The following is a 20,171-nucleotide window of genomic DNA, read 5'->3' as shown; positions in this document are numbered from 1 at the left end:
CTGTTTTCAGAATTCTTATCGCTTCATTAGATCAATTGGTATGTTTGGCAAAAAACACGTTAAAATACTATGTCACGCGTGTGTTAGACGGAAACAGAAAATCACGGTATCGAATCCCCTTAATAAGGTAATAATTACTTACCGACTACCTTCAATAAAATATGTATAATTTTCTTAAAGAATTTATGAATACATAAAATACAACAATTCTTTTATATTATAAAATTTTAATAACAGCTGCCATTAAAATGTTTATAATAGGTATATGTACCTACAATTTATATTAATTGTATTAGTATGTTTTAATATATACCTATTTATCACTTTTATATTACACAAATTAACAAAAACATTAACTATTATTTATTTAACGTAGGTAACTAGTTACAGAATTTTCACTTTGAATTAAGGTAGAAGTGTTTAACAAAATATCCTGAAATATTTAATGTTACCTTAATAATTAATTTAAAAATTAACTTACAGATCAAATATAAATTGTTTTATTTGTCAAAATTGTAGTTTTAATATAATATAAATCATTAATATATTTGAAGGGCCGTTTTAAACTTACTGCATACTAAATATGCAGTGTAATAAATAATTATACGAATTTAAAGAAAAAAAAAATAGATACTAACTTTCGACTTTTCGATATTTTTACAATACATTTATTCATTTTAACAAGCTGTCGAAACACTTTTAATTTTGAATCGTTCGCGGATAAGAAATAAATACAAGTGTCAAAAATAAATGCATGTATAAAACAAATAAATAATAATTTTTAACTATGAAACACGTTATAGTGAATATCAGCTGCCATTGAGTCTCAAGTCTGCTGATCACAATAAAATATAAATATCCATATTGGTATTATAATAGAAAATGGTTAATAACAAACTATAAATAAATGTGGAAATTATATAATATTATAATAATTCCAGTGCTTCAGAACAAAGTTAAACATTGGTTCTCAAAATATAAATTAGTTAATTTATTATTATATTGATATTTTAATTTTTCGAAAACTGAAATCGTGATTTTTTGGAGTCACAAAAAGATACTCTTGCGACCCTATGATATTTTCAGGGGTTGCACTTGCGACCCTGTGCGATCCCCAGTTTACGCCACTGGGTGGGTTAATCACTTAAAAGTTAAAAGAATACTTATTATAATACACGCTGTAGTGTTGTAAAAAATACGCCGTACAAAATAGGTAGGTATAGATACCAAAAATAAAAAAAAAACCGTCGTAATAATACCCGAAACAAAACAATGTCCATACATAGGACGTCTAGAGGGTCAATGTAATGGATGTGTTGAATTTGAATTCAATAATCATTGTATACGAAAAACGATTCTGAGCTAAGATTGCGGTCTGTCAGCCTACCTATTGTATAACTAAGTAAATATTATGATAATATAACTATTGTGATAATGTGATTAAAGTAGTTTATTTTACTATTATAGGAATTATAGTACTGTACAGTAGGTTAATATAATTTTTGCCAAACAACTTGCATTTGAAAATGTCATTACGTGTATACAATATAATAATATACCTAATTTGAAAGTTTCAAGTACCCACGAATAAAGTTTTTAAATTACAACAAAATTACTAAAATTGGTCTTTATCTTGCAGGTTTTAACATTAGGTATGTAATTTCGTTCAAATTTTAACTTAAAATGTCTGAAAAATTGTGTTTATATACATACTTTTTAGATTTTTCGATTACAAATATGAACTATTTATGAGAATCCTTATTTTAAATTTTGAATTATAAGCTGCAATAATTTAACATTTAATAGTTTTTTAACTAGAAAATAATTTGAACATTTTTCGAAATTTTAACTTTATATATATTTATACAAAAAACTAGTTTTCGCAGAAGAAATTTATCGTATTGAGCATATCATAAAATAACATGCTGTGACTACATTAGTGTAGTAACTCAAAAATTGATGATTATTAGTGTTATACATGTTTTCTTATGGTAAAAATAGAGCTAAATATTTAGTTTAAATCCGAGTCCCGAACACATCTATATTAATAATTTGTATATTTTGTATTTTTGTTATCTTTCAATAGGTACCCGTATTGGAGTATTTTTGTTTAGTGTTATTATAGTATTATACCATTGTCTATTATACTCGTAGTTATATCGTACAGGCAGCAGTGATGGTTGAATATAATTATTTTAATTTTCATGCATGAGAAGAATTAAAATATACCTACGTCAGTTCGACTATGACTTAAAATAGATTCAGTGATCTGGATATAATATATATTATATATTATGTAATAAATAAATAGGTACTTATTTTATTTTTTTATATTTTTGAAGTGAATAAGTATTCACTTCATAGGTGACAATGGACCTTCTTACGCTGTGTAAAATGCTTGCGTTATCGACTCCCGTCGATAACTTTTGTCGACGTAAATGTTTAGTCATATTTTTTATACGTATAATATAGGCTGTTAACTGTCATGCTCATTGATAATAATATATATATGGATTATTCTAAGACCGTGAATGGAAGTATGGGACATAAGTACCATGTATTTCCGTATTTATATTTTTAAATTGTAATACAATAATAATAATAATAATACATTGATAACCGTATTGTCAAATATGAAATGACAATGTCAGGTTTCCATATCTATTTTTAAAATAGTTTTTTTTACATAGATTATTTTAATTTTTAAGCGTAAATACAATTTTTTAATTTTCTAAAAATTCTGGTTTTTTTTTTTAATTTTCCGGTTTTTTCCGGAAATGTATTATTTTAATATTCTCCGGTTTTTTCCGAATTTTTCCAGAAATTTTCCGTCATTTTGATCCCTACTAGTTACCACGATTTAAGATAGTCTATTTTAAATCGTGCTAATTACCAAAGTGGTTGCATTCAGTTAAAGTGTGGTATCACAACAAACCGTGATAAGTGAAACTACAATACAAACATTCAGGAAATTTTATAGTGGAAAATGTTTTGCCGTTACGAACGCCAACGTTTACGAATTTAGTAAACGCTTGGCGCGGTATGTAAATTAACCGTGGTATATATTTTGAGACATAATAATTAATAGGTAACAGTTCTAATTTTAAGTAAAACCAATATTGGTACTTTTGATTATAATAAACTTAAGTCAAAATCATAGAAAAGTAAGTATAAAGTAACGTATATAATAAATAACTAGAGCCTACTGACTAGAGGGCCCGTGAGACTCGCGTTAAAAAGTGAAAAGCGTAAAAGTTATATAAACAAACTCAACCACGGCAAGTATTGAACATTGGTGATTAGAACTGATTAGACAAAACTCTGGATTATGGCGTTTGCAAACGTTTATACTTCATTGTTTAGCAAACAGAAATGAGAAAGTACAAATTTCTCTGAATTCAAACGTCCCCACAGTCACTACAAATAGGTAGTATATATTGAAGGCGTAAACAATCATTTTCACTGTATCTTTGTTAATTTTTTTTGTTTTGATATGTGGGTTCTAACACATTGCAAATAATTTATAATATATAGTTGGCACCAACCATAGATGACATATTCATAAAATGCTTTTGGAGAGGCGTAGCGGTCAAATGCAGGAATATCCTGCGGCTTCAACGTACCGAAGAAGGGTTTTGTTATTCATTTAACAGTCAAACGTCCGAGAGGAGTACAACGTAAGTCTCACTTACTAACTTACAACTTAATGCAGAGCTATTGTAAACTATAGATAAATGTATAAATATGTCACTAATTTCCAAGTCTTATTAGGACATGTATTGTATTAAAGTATTAATTATATGATCAAAATCATACTAGGTACCCTAGCTAGTTAAATACCTGAAAAGTGATCCAGTACGCAATTAAGGTTGTAGTATCCTCACCAACGATGAAATAAAATTATAATAATATAAAATAATATTTTATTGTTGAATATAATTTAATATTGTATAAAAAGTAACATCATAATGGACAATAATAAATAATAACAACATTGTTGTTTTTCCTCAATTTTTTTAAATCACGCCATATATGTTATAATAACAGGGTCAATAGGTCACTTGTATATATGGTCAAATTTTAGCGTACCTGCTGTAGCCGTAGACATTACATTATACTATATTGTCTACTACTTATGTGTACATCATGCGTTAGTAAAATATTACTTACCTATTACTTAGTTATAACTAAAAGCAGTAGTCATTTTTTGTTTAGATTGATCTATAAATATAATCTTAAACTCAACAATAATCACATTGAAACACAATATGGTGAGTATCACAAATATTATTATAATAATTAGTTAACCCAGGGCTGTGTTTAAGGGGTAGTTCGGGAGGGGAATAGCCCACCCTGCAAGCAAATGTTATGGGGCGTCTATAAAAAGTAGGTAAGATAATGTTTTCAAATATGCAATTTAAAATTATAAATATATATATAAATTCATGTAACATTGGTTCCTAATCTACAACCTCGGTAACCTGAGAGTAATAATATAATAATATAATTCAGCTTTCAACTTAGAAAAAATGTTCATACAAATGTACCTACTATATCAATGTGGATACAGCAAAAGGGTCTAAGCGACACTTTGGGTCTAAGCAACACGGCTTATACCATTGGATGCACAAATATATTTTATGTCCATTGCGCATGGGCAAAAACAGCTGTGACATTTATAATTATGGCAATTTGAATTTTAAGTTTGAGGTCTAAACGACACTTTATATTTTTTCTTCTAAAATAAAGGGTCTAAACGACAAAAATAAGGAATAAACGACATTAGTATAATTTTTTAGGGGACAAGCGACGTTTATGGAAATGGTGTGGTGTTTGTACCCGAACTTTTCGTATGACTGATATTTCTAAGATATGATAAAATTGTAGTACAAGTGTACAACTAACATTGATTTACAATAATATTATTATCTTAATTTATATTTGAATATTAAGGGCCTATTTTTAGTTAAACTAAGGTTAGACCGTGGAATTCGGCCGGTAAAATCAGTGGGTTAAGCGTAACCGAGGTTTGAACTATGATTGTAAAACGGGTCCTTAAACATTTGATCAGAATTGGCCAAACCAATTATTTATGGTAGTCGGTAGGTCGTAGGTGAGTTAACTTTTATGCAAAATATTTTGTACTAGTATAAGGAGTGTTGTATTATAGATATTAGGTATATAAAAATGAATGAACTAGCCGATTTTTGTTTGGCAATACATTATTTTACATTGATCTTTAATTATTTATAGAAAAGTTATTTATCTTATTATACAACTCATTATGACCATTTTATCTAATTAAATTAAACGTCTTAAATAAAATTATTTTATTGAATAATAATATTATTATTTGTCATTACTCGTTATGTTATTTTAATTAAGTTTCATATTTTTTTTTTTGTATAAAATATTTGTGTAAGTACTTAAATCTTATTTTGAAGAACATGTGATATAATATTATTTTATTGGTCTCAAATAAGAATAGTTATCACTAAAAAGGCATAAGCGCCGTAGATAAATATAGTAAAAAAAATAAAGGGTATAAGCGCCAAAATTAATTAACAAACTTCTTCAAATTGCCGTAGGTATACATGTAAATAATAACCGAAAAATAATTAAAAATATGTATAAACATTAATGACATAAAAACAAAAAAAAAATTAAATCACGAAAAAAAGTTTTTTGGTTCTACTGAAAACTATGAATTATTATGCTTAGACCCTTTTGCCGTGTCACCATCGATATACCATATTATATGTTGTTAATACAAAATATTTAAAATTATATTAAGTTATAATATTATATTAGAAAAATTAAATTATTGCTTACACAAATTGAAAGGTATACTGTATAATATACGATATATCTATTCAATTTTACTATAATATATTCATATACAGGGGCGGAGTGGGGACCAAATCCAGGCCGGGAGTTTAAAATTTATCCAGGCCACCCACCAAAATTTTTTTTCTCACTACGCTCGAATTTGGTTTTTCTATTTACCTATTTCAAAACTACTTTCAATATTATAAAAGTATTTCAATCACTATCCTGCTATTTCTTTTAACTTCTGTCTTCTAACACATTATATTCATATAGGTACCACTAATTAGTACTAATACCTGAAAGTCTGACAAATAAAATAAGTAGGAATGGTTTAATAGTTGAAGCCAACAAAATATTAATAATTATACATTGTGTTTTCATAAATAATTGTTTAAGTATAGTAGGTATAGTAGGTATAAGGTAATAAGTAATAGATAAATATATACATTATAAATAATATAATAAAAAAGATTTATACATTCATAATAATAATTTAGATAATAGCTCAGATTTCTCACCAACTGCATTTATGATAATATTATTATCTATTTCCATAAGAATTTTATTTTCAATGGCCATTAGCATAAAAGAATCAAGATGTTCATTGGTCATTGTATTTCTCAGCCTGTTTTTTAAATACTTCAATGTTGAAAATGACCTTTCACAAGCAACTCGCTTAACATGGAGGGTTAAAATGTATTGATATGGTATAGTTAATGTCGAGTAAGCATTTGCAAATAAATTTAATTTAATTAAAACATTATTACACAGTTTTTACAAGACTTGTTACACGGTTTCACAACATCTGTACTCTCTAGGTCTTCATTTTCAGAGTCACTTCCATATGATTGTTTATTATACTCCTCATCAAAAGATTTTTTTTAAAAATGCCATGATTTTCCAAAATTGAGAAGTTCATCAGATAGGTCGTTTTTTATTTCATTTTCACTTAAATTATCATCAATAATTGGTTTAATTTTGTGAGATAATTTTGTTAATGAATCAGTCGGAAGTCCACTTTTTAATAAATTGAAATTTGATAGATATAATAAAGATAGGTCAATCAACAAAATATCATTATTATTTGAAAACCGTTTATGCATGCTTTCAATAATAGTGTCCAACCCTCTGTTGTTTCTATATGGTAAATTTTTTTTCTTCTTATACAATTGGCTCGTCGTTGCTTTCAGTGGCGTAGCCAGGGGGGGTTTTGGGTGTTTTAACCATCCCCCACCCCCCATTGACATTTTCCCTCCTAATAAATATATTGTTTATAGAGTTCGGGACTGCTTGCAAGTTATACATTTGTCTAATGAAATGGCGAAATTGAATACAATGTTTGAATTTGCATATTTGTGTATTTTTTAACTTAAATGTACATACAATTGTCGGGAAAAATTATAATTGGATAACATTGAAAAATATCTTAAAAAATATTATGTTTGGTTAGGTACAATAGGCGATAATTCTGAGATTTTGGGAGGCCGAAGCCTTTTATAATACCATACTATTATATAGCTAAATAAGCTAATAAGCTTAAAAAAATTAAGTTAATGTTTGGGAAGAGCGGAGAGCTGTTAAAGTTGTTGGTGGAGCTTGGCTACAGTTGACCCTAAGTTCGCATATGTTAGATTTCATTAGTCTCTTTGTGACAAAACTGTGTTTAAGCTATAATTGACATCTAGATTGTAGATTGTATGAAGAAATGAACATCAGTAGATATAGGTACGTGTTCGTTTATCAAGGTATTCACATATCACGTTATTCGTTATTACTTATTTATTAACCTAGTACCTATTGTATGCCAGTATTTTTAAAAATAAAGTTGTTACCTATTTATTTATTTATCAGGTTTATATAGGTACCTACTTATTTTTTAGTTTTTTATTTCCAAAATTGCAATATGTTTTATGATTTTTCAAAAATAATATAAACATGTTGCTACATAGTACATATATTTAAGCATATTTTGAGAATTTCGACTGCATATTTCGATAATTTTTAGTGCAACAAGTCAAGTCCTGAACCCTAAATTTATTTGTATACGAAAACTGTAAAAACTTGGTTTTAATCTATACTTAAAACACCCCCCCCCCCCCCATTTCATAATCCTGGCTACGCCACTGGTTGCTTTCATAATTTGCCATTTTTCTTTTCTTAGCCACACATTTGACTTCAAATGTACTCTGAATCTTTTCAATCTTTAGATCTTCACTAGATTCATCAATTCTTTTATGTATCAGCTCATTGCTATATTCCTCACCACTGAACAGCCCTACAGGGTACAGATAAACAACTTGCAAGTTTCACAGGCAGAAATGCGTCGAATCAGTAATTTATAATTTATTAGTAGGTACCTAATTTGTTCTGTTGGATTGAACCGAGACCACACATTATCTGGGTGTTTTATTATAAAAATAACCGACCTATATCAATATTGTATTGCTTTGATTTTATTTTATTTCTATATTAATGTACCAAATATTTTAATTTATATATCCAAAGCTTTCTCATAAGAGTATACGATTGTACGAGGCTATTACAATGTACTATTATGGCATTAATAATATTTGTAATACAATAATTTAATAGAAACAAATTTTTGACGCATTTAGCATTAACTAATATTTTGTAAATTAAATTAAATTTAAAAAAAAAAATCTAACAAAATGGCCAGGCCACCAGGCTATAGTATGTTCCAGGCCACCTGGAAAATTCCCATTTCCAGACCAGCCACTTCGCGCCTGTTAATATACCTATTATATTACCTCGGAAAAATTCGTCAGAATTGCAATTTTGATTTACAAATTTGAAATTATTTTCAATTAACTAGCTAAATATTTGGTTGGAACATTTTAATTAGGTGGGGGGGGGGGGGCTAACTTCATGACCATGCATATCAATTAATTTTTTTTTGTATTTTTGCATTAACTATTCAATAAGCACTAGAATACACAGTCGATCACAGCCAGTTGAAATATGTGCACGGTGCACACATTAACTGATCTACACTCAAACCAAGATACGACTATATTTATTAATAATGTACATATATAATATTATAATATTATTTGCCACAAAAAAAAACTGCACACTGATGAAGCTGGGGTATTCAGTTAATAATCCTATATGCGTAATAATGATGGTTAAACATTTGCTGTTGCCTGTTGTTCAATATATTGTCGCATAATATGTTGGTATAATGTATATATTATAATATATAATATAATAATTAATAATATTATTGTTGTCCATTTGTACCTACATAATGTTCTTAAACCAGTCTCGTGACAAAAATATACCACGACCAATTTTACTACAACTATTTTCATACGGCTAATTGACTTAAACTCGTTTATGTGAATTATCATATTATGATTATTATGCACTTTTTTCTGTTTGGTTTTTTGTGTACAGCTAACGCCTTTATTATTATTGTTATCTTCATCATCATCATCATCATCATCATCATCATCATCATCATTAGATATTCATTAATCATTATCATATTCTCTAGCAGAAACGTTTTTTTATTATGTGAATTTTTTCTCTTGTCACCATCACTATACGAAACAATTTTTTATCTGGAATTGTATTCTTTGTACGCTAATACAACTACCCGAAGTATTATCTTTTTTATTATTATTGATATTAAAAGCGAAGCACGTGTAATGTTGCCTATATCCACGCCAAGTCAGGCCTATACCTATAATGTAGACGAAGTCAGGCGACTACCCAGATATGAATAGGTGATAATCTTGGAACAATTAAATCACCAAGTAGTAAAAGTGTTCTCGGACTTCACCGAATAGTCCTTCGGTTCTAGTGGTTCTACCTAACCTACAATAACATTATCGTTTTATTATAGTGACTATAACAATATTAACCCACCGTTTGTTGGGCCAGATGGAATACTCATTCCACTTCGAAACAACGTGGCGGGCAAAGAGACCGGACTAAAATTAATCATGAGCAACATGAGCAGCGAATTTTTCCCAACCGACAATCGAAGGAGAGGCTTTGACGTAAGTATAGGTACCTAGGTGTATACTTACTGGCCATGCACGGCTCTTCCTGTCTCTGACGTTGAGTATACCTTCACGACACAAGTTTATTAGGTTTATATTTGTTTCTTGTTGTATTAAATATTTAAGACATTGGTTTGAACAATAAATCTCTCTTGGCTTACTATAAAATATAAATAAAGCAATTTGGCTTGATGATACCTTTGATGTACCCAATAATTTGACTAAAATTGTTATTATAAAATTGATTTTTAACGAATATAAATCCAGGGTTGGGATTTTATAGCACTTAAAATTGCACAGATATGCACTATAACATTACCTTAAATATCGCTAAATATGTGCTAAAAATATGCAATAAAAACAACAAAATATGCAAAAAGGAAAAAGGAAAAAGGAAATTTATTAATTAATAATTTTTTAATCACTTACAAATTATTATAGGTAGTTATACTTAAGATTTGAAATCATTTGACATTTAGTCACTCTGATTAGAATCCAAATGAATTGACTATACAACGCATTCAACGCTCGTTCGTTGATAATCGGCGATTAATAATCGCAGTAGAAATCGACAAAAAACCCAACAAAATCAGCAGATAACAAAAATTAGAAGTTAGAACCAAATACCTAATACGAAAATATCGTAATAATACGATTGACAAAAATCCAAAAACACGTTTATTAAAATATAATTTCATAAAACATGACCGATTTTTATTCAAAACAGGTAAAAATGCAAAAAAATCTCAAAATGTCCAAGAAAAGCAAGATAACATTTTTAATTTGAGTTCTATGCATCATGAAACACATTTTTTGCTTACTCTGCTATTTTTTTAAGCATTTCATAAGAAATATGCAAATGCTATAAAATCCCAACCCTGAATATAACAAACGAGCAAAAAGCATAACTTACAAAAAGTAGTCAAATATTTGAATACTCCACATGTACCTACGCCAATATATTATTATTATACATAGTGCGCGCGTTACCATAATAATGTAATCGGTACCTATAATTAAGTCGACTTTTAAGCAGGACCGGATTAACAAAGGTGCAATAGAAGCTTTTGCTCCAGAGCGTCAAATTTATTGAGTGGCATCTTTTACATATTCATATAAAATTAATTATTATACATTAAATATATTATGTTTTTTTAATGGATCCTTGATATGGGGTACCAAATATATATTTCTTTAAAGTGGTTCTGAACCTTAATCCTGATCTGCTTTAAAAAAACGTACATAGAAGCAAGCCTGAGTAAGTTAATGATAATTTTTAATTGAGTCAAGTTAAGTTGATAGAAAACGTTTAAAGTTAATATTTATCCTAATTTTTATTTTAGCTCAGTTACGTTAAAAGTTATAAGGAAAACTACAGTTAACTTATTAACTTAAGTTAAGTCATTAATTTTTATTTTTTAATACAAAAATAGTTTGTAATATACTAATATGGTTTAAAATAATAAAAAGTAAATAGGTATTTATGCAATATGGATCATTAATAATAATTGTATTATATTTAATATTTAATTATTTATAAGTTAATGTAACTTCAATTTGATTAAAAGTAACTCGTTATTTATTAAGGTTGTGTCAATAAAAATCAGTTAAGTTAAAAATTGAGTTAAAGAAAATTAAATTTAAAAAATTTAAGTTAAAAAGTTAAATTTAACTTAACTTGAACTTTTTAACTCGTTTATGCCAGGGCTTGCACAGAAATAGGCACATTATGGAGGAAAGCAAAAGTATTTTTTCTGAACAGGTGATGGTACACCCTCCCGATGGCTTTCCGGACGTGGCGACTGCTTACAAGGTTCACGCGGTACGCGATCGCATCACGCGAATATCGGTGAGCGTGGCCCAGGTGGAGGCGGACGAATCGCTCAACCGTCTTGACATTCAGAACAGCCCGTGTTATTTGTTCAGAGCAGTTGCGAAGAACCTCAACTCACTGTTTTTCAAGAGCAGCAACGAGAACACGTGTTTCATCAAGTGTAGGATGAAGGCCATCTACCATGCGTGCAACTGTACACAGTACTTTTTCAAAGTGTACAAAGGTGCGGTGAGTCGTTACAATTCTTTAACGTATAAATCATAAAAAAATATATTACACATACTATGGTAAAAAAAAACTGTCTTAGGCAGGGAGTAAAAACAGTTTTGAAACCTGTTTTAAAAACCGGGTAACCAGAAAAAAATTGAAACCGTTTTAGACACGAAAATGTTGAAACCATTAAGACACTAAGACCAGTACTCACAAAAAAACCCGTTATTTTTTATCACAATATTGCTATTAATATTAAAAATTATTACACTGGTCCACCAATTTAGCTGGCACCCCGAATTCAAAATGTTGGATTAAAAACTTTCTTAGAAAATTAATACTCAATTAGCAACAATATGTAACATTGTACCCTCAAATTCAAAACTTGTAAATCAAGTTTTCCTCCGGAAATTAATTATTTTTTTGTTTTTAAGCTATTGCATAGCTTTTATCGCAGGTCTGGTGTAGTGACTGAAAAAAAATTTTTCGTAACGAAAAAGCGTGACCACTTTGTTTATTTATACATACTATAGCAACCTGGTGACCATAGCAACGCATAGCTAAATTATAATTTAATTTTGATAACAGTTATTTATTTTTAAATAATAACGACTATGAACATCAAGCGCTTATAAATATAATGGTTTTGTTATGGGTTGCTATAACAATAAATTTATATATATAAATATATAATATATAATAATATATTATATAAAATATAATATATTATAGCAATAAAAACATAAACTATAGTTTCTATGATACAAATTCCTGAATAAATAGAATAATAAAAAAATTTAAAATCATATCAACTTTTTATTTATTTAATATGCAATAGCTTTATCGCGGCAGTCCCCGAATGTTTTTTATGCCTGCAGTCTCACGGAGTTAATTTACGCACCTGTATTTTGTACGATAAAATTATGATGGGTAAAAAGCATTTACGCTTATTAACTATTAGTATCCTCACCAGAGTAAGAATAATCAATATCTTCATCAGTATTGTATAAAACTTAAAAAATTATAAGGATAAAAAATATTGAAATAAAAAATATGGAAAAGAAAGTTAGAGAAAACGGGAAAAGTTTTACGGAAAATTGGAAGATTTGGGTCTTTTTCCGTGGGATTTTTGTATATAGGTATGAATGGTTGCTATTGGTTACATATTATAATATAGTAATAGTAGGTACCTAGCAAATTAGTATTTTTTTTTTTTTTAAATATAAAATACTAGTTGTTTGCAAATAGTGGGGCTATTGTTCGTGCAGTCTTGCATAAGATTTGTTTATTTTCTAAATATATATGAATTATATTTCCGTCAAAGTATAAATAAACCAGTCAGGTAGGCGATCCGACTACATCGTATCGTGGTCCGTGGACGACACACCAGTGAATAATTATAAAATGAATTTGAAATTAAGGTTATAACCTGGTCCGCGTGGTGTACTTTTTCAATAAAAAAAAAAATCAAGGAAATCGGATGAGTAGTTTCAGAGAACATTCGACACAAAGATCCCATTTTCACGCATCATAATATTAAATTCAGCATATGATGATGTAGGAAAATTATTAGTGCCTACATATTTTTAGACTTAATTTTTCAATACAGAGGAAGTGGAAGAATATTTTACACACTATTTTATGGCAGACAAACCTGAAAATTCAGCTTTAACTAGTTGTGGTGATTATTTAATTATAATATATTTATGTATCAAATTAGAGTATATTTCCTCCGAAAAGGTAGTAATCTCCTGATAGAATAGGTACAAACGCATGTGAAAGTATTCATTCAATTTTAATTCAAATTTTTAACACTAACATCCACATGTTTTTAAAATTACTGAAATTCTCAAACTTTTTTAAGTATATATACGTATTTATATATTTGTATATTTATGTTATATGATTTTATTATTTTGTATTATTATTAATTATTTGTATTTATTTAGGTATGAAATTTATTATGTGATTTTTATTATTTTTTTTTAAGACATTATTGATTTTAATCAGTTGAGTAAATTTAATATATCCATGAAATATAGTTTAATAATAAATATTAACAACAAAAACTAATCCATAATATAGCATAAGTATACAATTACTGACATATGTACTTTCTTCTATCGTGTAGGAAGTTACATTCATCCATTTTTTCAATCCCTATTCAAAGGTAGCTTACACATATTTTCAGCTAACGAAAAAAGAATATTTTTTTTTTAGTTTATAATATATAGATTATAGAGTTTCCATCATTGAATATATATATTATAGTACTAACTATTATAATAGAATTCTCTCACATATGGTATACTAGTATACTACCCATACATTTTTTACAAATATATTTATTATTTATACAAAAAAAAATAAATCTTTGGCACGGGCAACGCTGCCGGGGCAGGACAGCTGGTACATTATAAAAGTAACTTAATAGTTAATATTCCTTTATAGTTTAATTCGTGTAATAATTTGATATTACACTGATCAAGAGGGGGTTGTCTTAATCCCCCAAAACCTCCCTTGGATACGCTAATGATGTGTACACACCCCTAAACTTGGGAAAATCAATTTTCTTATGGTGGTGATCGTTTTTAGATACGATTCAAACGATTAGAAGTGTATTGTACTAATACCTATTTAGTCACTCAAAATTAAACAGCCAACATTAAATATAAACTAAAAACTTATTAAATTAAACAAACACATAACTATTACACACATGTCAATGTCCTGATTATAGATTACGACCGTCGTCTGTCATACCTATACTCTCCAATATACGCACCAGTAGAAGAAAGATACGATCTATTTCACTTATTTTATCACAATAATCTAAAATATACCCAGTATAAAACGTATTGGTGATGGAAGGTTATACAAACAGAGTATTTTTTTGAATATTATTTAATAGTTACATGTTATATAAGTAAATTAATTTTTAATATTTTTGTGGTTGTTGTTAAATAGGTCTCGGAAACCATTGTGGAATTGAACACATACCTTGTTTGATTGCGAACGATAGTAAGGGCACGATTTTTACGATATTACCAACTATTAATTAATATAACTATGTTATATGGACTTAACCATGTTACAACCCAAATTATTTTGATCATAATATGATATGATCATATTATGATTAAAGCCTTAATTCTAATGCGTTACGTCTATATACATAAATTATAATATTTACCTAATTGTAATATGATAATATTGAAAAGGCATGTTAACAAGTCAAGCCACTATCGTATTTAAAATAATATATATATATATATATTAAATAATACATTGGCAATGTAAATACCTACTGGAAACTTGTAAATTAAAATATTCAATTTATTTGTGCATTTAAAAATATAAAATAGTTATACCTACTTAAATTTTTCGCTTACCATTTAAATAATAATGTAGCATTAATTTTAATAGAACTCGAGTTAAAAATAAAACATTGAATGTATTTGTCGATTATATTTTATATATTGTAATTTCCATAGAAAATATGTAGGTATGCATATAATATTATGTAGGTCAAACACTGTATATATATTATACAGCAATTCAATATAATAAATAATAATCATAATCTTACTATCAAAATGTATACCTATTTTATAATAATCACTAAACAATTAATATCAATATAATATAATCTATACTGGTGAAAAATAGTAAATAGTAATGTATATTGTTCGTTATTTAGTACTTCAACGCAACCCCAAAATCCCCAAAGGCGAACCAGGATTTCCCAAATGGAGTGTACCATTTTCCATGAATTGCAGTTGCAAACCGCCTTGTTCGTTTACTACGTATACAACCGAGCTCCGGTATGAATTTAGGTAAGTTTATGAATGTGAAGTAGGTATGTCGATATTTAATTATTATTTCAGAAACTCAAGAACCTCCATGGTTCTATATCTTCAAAACCCCTATTGTCCATGTTACTGAGGGTAAAAACAAAACTAATGTTTTATAATAAGATTTTTCTAAAAATAGTTATTTCACAAAAATATCATGAAGAAATCTGCCATAAGATTATTCACTTTTATAAGATCCTGAATTAATAAAATGTACAATACAATTGAAAAAAGGATATTTTTATTTTTTAAAATCTAAATTTAGATAGTCGTGTCTGTGATAGGAATTTTAGTATTTGTTTATACTCTGTATTTTATTATGTGTATATAACACTAAATGAAACTTGTACATATATAGACACAAACCAAACAATATACCTTAATTTTTTTTTAGACAATTTATTAATAAAGAGCCGTCGTTCTCGAGATACGATGTATTCCTAGAAGTCAATTACAGAGAACTGTTTGCTACAAGCTATCGTCGATCCATGAGATATACCAATCAAGATTTGTTGGGTAGGTAATCCTAGTACACAGTTTATAATATATACCTTAATATAGTTTAATTTTTTTATGCAAAGAAATCTGATCTTAAATAGTTTCAAAACTATTTTATGCATTTCCCATACGCTTATAGAGAACTAGTTGAAAAATTCAAAAAATGTTCTTTATTCTTACACGTTATAGAGTTAATACATTCAATATGCATACCTATATTTAGTATTTACCTACCTATTTAGTCTATAGGTACCTTATACATTACTGTACATATTTATAATTAATGATTTAACTAATTACTCAACCTTGTCAATCTCCTATCTTTAAAGGATCGAAGTTAATATGTCTGAGTAATTTTTCTGTAAATTATTTGATTCATATACAATTTGTAATACATCATATAATATAGGTGCAGAAATGGCCTGTAATAATTTTGGAATCCCGATAAATATAAACAACTGGTACTTTTTAAAATTAAATTCAGTGCCAAAAGTTTTGAACGTATTATGTAAAAGTGTAAGACCGACGTAGGTATTGTAATCGATGTTTCGAATGACATAATAATAATATTAAACAATTTTATATCCAACAGTGTCTTTTGGTGGAGTGGCCAGTCTGTTTCTCGGTTGTAGTCTGGTCAGTATAGTGGAAATACTTTACGTCATCTACAAGTCATTCTTGGCGATAGTGCGAAATCAATACAACAATTACAAGTTAAAAAACAATCCAGCTCGACCAGATGCAACTGCAATATAAGCGATCTTAATAATTAAGACTTGGAATTATATGCACTAAAAAATCACATACAATAGAATATTATTCTAAAAAATAATAGTGTAGCACCAATGAATTACAAATGTCCTCGTCAAAATCATGTTTTAAAACAAATTTATTATTTTGATAAATTGTTTAATTTTGTAGTATAATATAGAGATATAGAGCATTAAATATTATTTTTATTTATGCTGTCTTGTTTTCTGAATTACCAAGAGTCAAGTGGTTACCTACCACTTTGCTACACATAAGGTGTCGTGCGAGTCGTTGTAAATTGTAATGGATTAAATACTTAAATTCGAATTCAATGATATAAAACCATTGCATACGAAAAACGATTCTGAGCGAAGACTCGGGGCCTGCCAGCCTATATTATTGTACCTAAGTAAATTGTATGATATTATTGCTACCTATTAAAGGCTTAGCGGCCGCCTGAGTAACTTTCAAATTTAAAAAAGAAAATTGCAAATACTTGCTAATCAATAGCGTTCGTTTGTTACCAATTTCGAAGTTCACCAAGTTAATGGGTGCGTTACGTGCAACTAGCTCAACTTTTATTGTTGGTTTCACGGTGTAAGTTTGGACTTGAAAATTTAAAAAATAGACTTGCAAATAACTAGCAAAATGATGGTGTGAATTAAAAAAAAATGTAGTGCTTAAGTGGGACAACTTTTCGAACGTGCCGGGTGCGGTTTGAAATCCCAATCAGTCCCTGCCAAGATAATAGCGTGCGGTTACATAGGTATCTAATATTATTATAATATGTTTTTTTTTCTTTTAATTATTAAAAAAACTTTCATTACATACGTACAACGGGCTACAATAATAATACTATGAATAATTTAATAATAATAAAATTGGTATATATTTGTGAAAATATAACTAGGGGTCTGGGTAATGTACCCCACCCAAAACTATGCCCAATAAAAATTATTTAAAATTTTGTGTCTTTGGTACAGCGTATTTCTGCAGATATGCGTGATATAAACAGAAAACAGTTTAAACTAAGACGATAAGAATATTGTAGTTTTTCCATTAAAAATGTAGTAAGATACTAATGGTAGGTGAAAAAAAGCTCAAGGAAAAAAGCCCAGAAAAAAACCCGGAAATATAAATACAAATGTAAACACATGTATACTTTACTCCTAAATAGTAATTACCATGTATCTATAAAAAAATATAATTATATATTATCCATGGGTCCATACGTGTCCATAAGTCCATAGGTCCATAAGTCCATTCCCTTAGTATCAAACCCCGTATATAAACTATAAACTTGAGCAACGAAAAAGAAGCTCATATAATATTTTCAATAGAACGAAGAATAACGATGATAATTATTTTGTTGCAATTCAATTTATATAATATACTAATATTATTTATATTTGAAATTTTAAGATTTTCTTTTATTTCTTTTACATAAGAGTATCCGTCTATAATGGCCTCTTATACAAATAACAATTATATATTACTAGTATTATTATTATTTATGATTATTATTTATTATTTGTTATAGTAGTTTATGTAAATACCTAAGACTTATGTTTTTTTTACTTATAAGTTATAACTTGAAAGTTATAACACAATATATTTTCATGACGTATACATATTGAGTTTATACCTATTTATATTTTTATTTGATTTACAATCTATATTTTATACAATTAACAATTAATTATTATTTTCAGTATAATATATTATTATATTTTGGTATAGGTACATGGTAATTACTAATTGGGAGTAGAGTATACATAATACATATGTGTTCACATTTATATTTTTATTTCTGGGCTTTTTTTCCGCGTTTCGATAATAATATGACCAGACTATATGTATAATATTTACCACACATATTGAGATATGTATAAGTGTTAGTCAACTACATCGTTTGCTCAATAGGTATAAAAATATAAAATATTGAATGTGAACCGCGGGAAAAAAGCCCACGGAAAAATGGCCCAAAAGTAAATTAAAAAAAGAATAAAAAAGAGACGGACTGGCCAGTGCTGTAGCACACTGGGCTGGCTTAATAAATATGAATATTCAATTATACAAGCATAAAACTACCTAGTAAAAAATTCATTTTAAATACCAAACAGTTATAAAGTTTACATCTCGAATAAATTTGTCCAGTATATGTATAAATAACTAAAACGATACTTAGTTCATGATCAAACTATAAAATTAATAATATGTATCTGTATAATAGGTATGTCAACATATCTTAGGTACCTATATATTATATTATATAAGTATTATAAATTACTAAATATAAATTTCACCTATACATCCTACGCAAGGTATACGAGTATATTTTATATTATGGGGTTACGACATACTACCCAAATATAGTAGGTACACAGAAAATAAAAATATCTATGTAAAATCAATAGCTAATAGGGGTGAAATGAAATGAGTTTAGCACTTTAGCTAGGCCCGTCACTAGAGCACAAGCAAGTCCTGTGTTGCTTTAGGGTGGCAAACATTTTTAAAGAAATTGAAGGTGGCAAAATAAAATAAATATCGGTAAAGAATAACGGCATTATAGTGTACGCTCGATGGCGGAAAATATCTAACAACGGGCCTGTGTTTAGCCGGTTTAGGCCGTTTATTGTGTATATTATAAAACACTGAAACCTATTCCTTCCGGTTGGCATCTGATATTGCGACAAACATACGAAAGGCATCGAATATCTCCTATAAGTGACTATAATATGTCATCTGCCATCACTATATTGCTACTATATATTTTATTACTTTTCTTTAATAAAATATAAAATAGTTCAACTAAAAGTAGATAAGATGGTATATAATTGGGAGGTTTATGTACATAAAATACATAAATATATTGACAATAATCAACCAAATACCCAGACAGCATTTTGTAATGATAATATTATAAGAGTATTATAATAACGTTAAACTAATATTATTCGTTATTATAATGTTATAAAAATATTATTAAATAAAAAATTGCTGTCTGGGTAGGTATATAGGAAATATGGAAATCCAAAGATGGTGTCTATCGTTAAAAAATGTGTTGTTAATTATTAATATTGGGCATTATTGTCATAAAATTGTCTTTTTCCATTTACAGTTGACAGTGTTTATACACACCAACAACGATATAAGTATTATCTGCAA

The 20,171-nt window shown here is 28.1% G+C and overlaps 1 protein-coding gene across 3 annotated transcripts in view; it reads left to right on the top strand.

Annotated features, from left to right (window-relative positions):
* LOC100573869 (sodium channel protein Nach-like) overlaps window positions 1-17,189 on the top strand; it is a 25,894-nt gene extending 8,705 nt beyond the window's left edge. Inside the window, exons 4-10 of one of the 3 annotated variants that reach the window (XM_003244500.4) lie at window positions 3,535-3,677; window positions 9,698-9,854; window positions 11,620-11,914; window positions 14,869-14,922; window positions 15,602-15,737; window positions 16,150-16,271; window positions 16,846-17,189. In XM_003244500.4, the coding sequence (XP_003244548.1) occupies window positions 3,535-3,677; window positions 9,698-9,854; window positions 11,620-11,914; window positions 14,869-14,922; window positions 15,602-15,737; window positions 16,150-16,271; window positions 16,846-17,009 (1,071 nt within the window). In that variant the 3' untranslated portion in view covers window positions 17,010-17,189. Of the gene's footprint in view, window positions 1-3,534; window positions 3,678-9,697; window positions 9,855-11,562; window positions 11,915-14,868; window positions 14,923-15,601; window positions 15,738-16,149; window positions 16,272-16,845 lie in introns of all 3 variants that reach the window. The other 2 variants (XM_029485861.1, XM_029485867.1) reach the window with 2 other exon arrangements.
* Window positions 17,190-20,171: the final 2,982 nt, after the last annotated feature.

This window comes from Acyrthosiphon pisum, chromosome X (genome assembly GCF_005508785.2).
Source record: "Acyrthosiphon pisum isolate AL4f chromosome X, pea_aphid_22Mar2018_4r6ur, whole genome shotgun sequence".
Classification (NCBI taxonomy): domain Eukaryota; kingdom Metazoa; phylum Arthropoda; class Insecta; order Hemiptera; family Aphididae; genus Acyrthosiphon; species Acyrthosiphon pisum.
The sequence above is the reverse complement of the archived record's forward strand: the minus strand, read 5'-3'. Positions and strand labels throughout refer to the sequence as shown.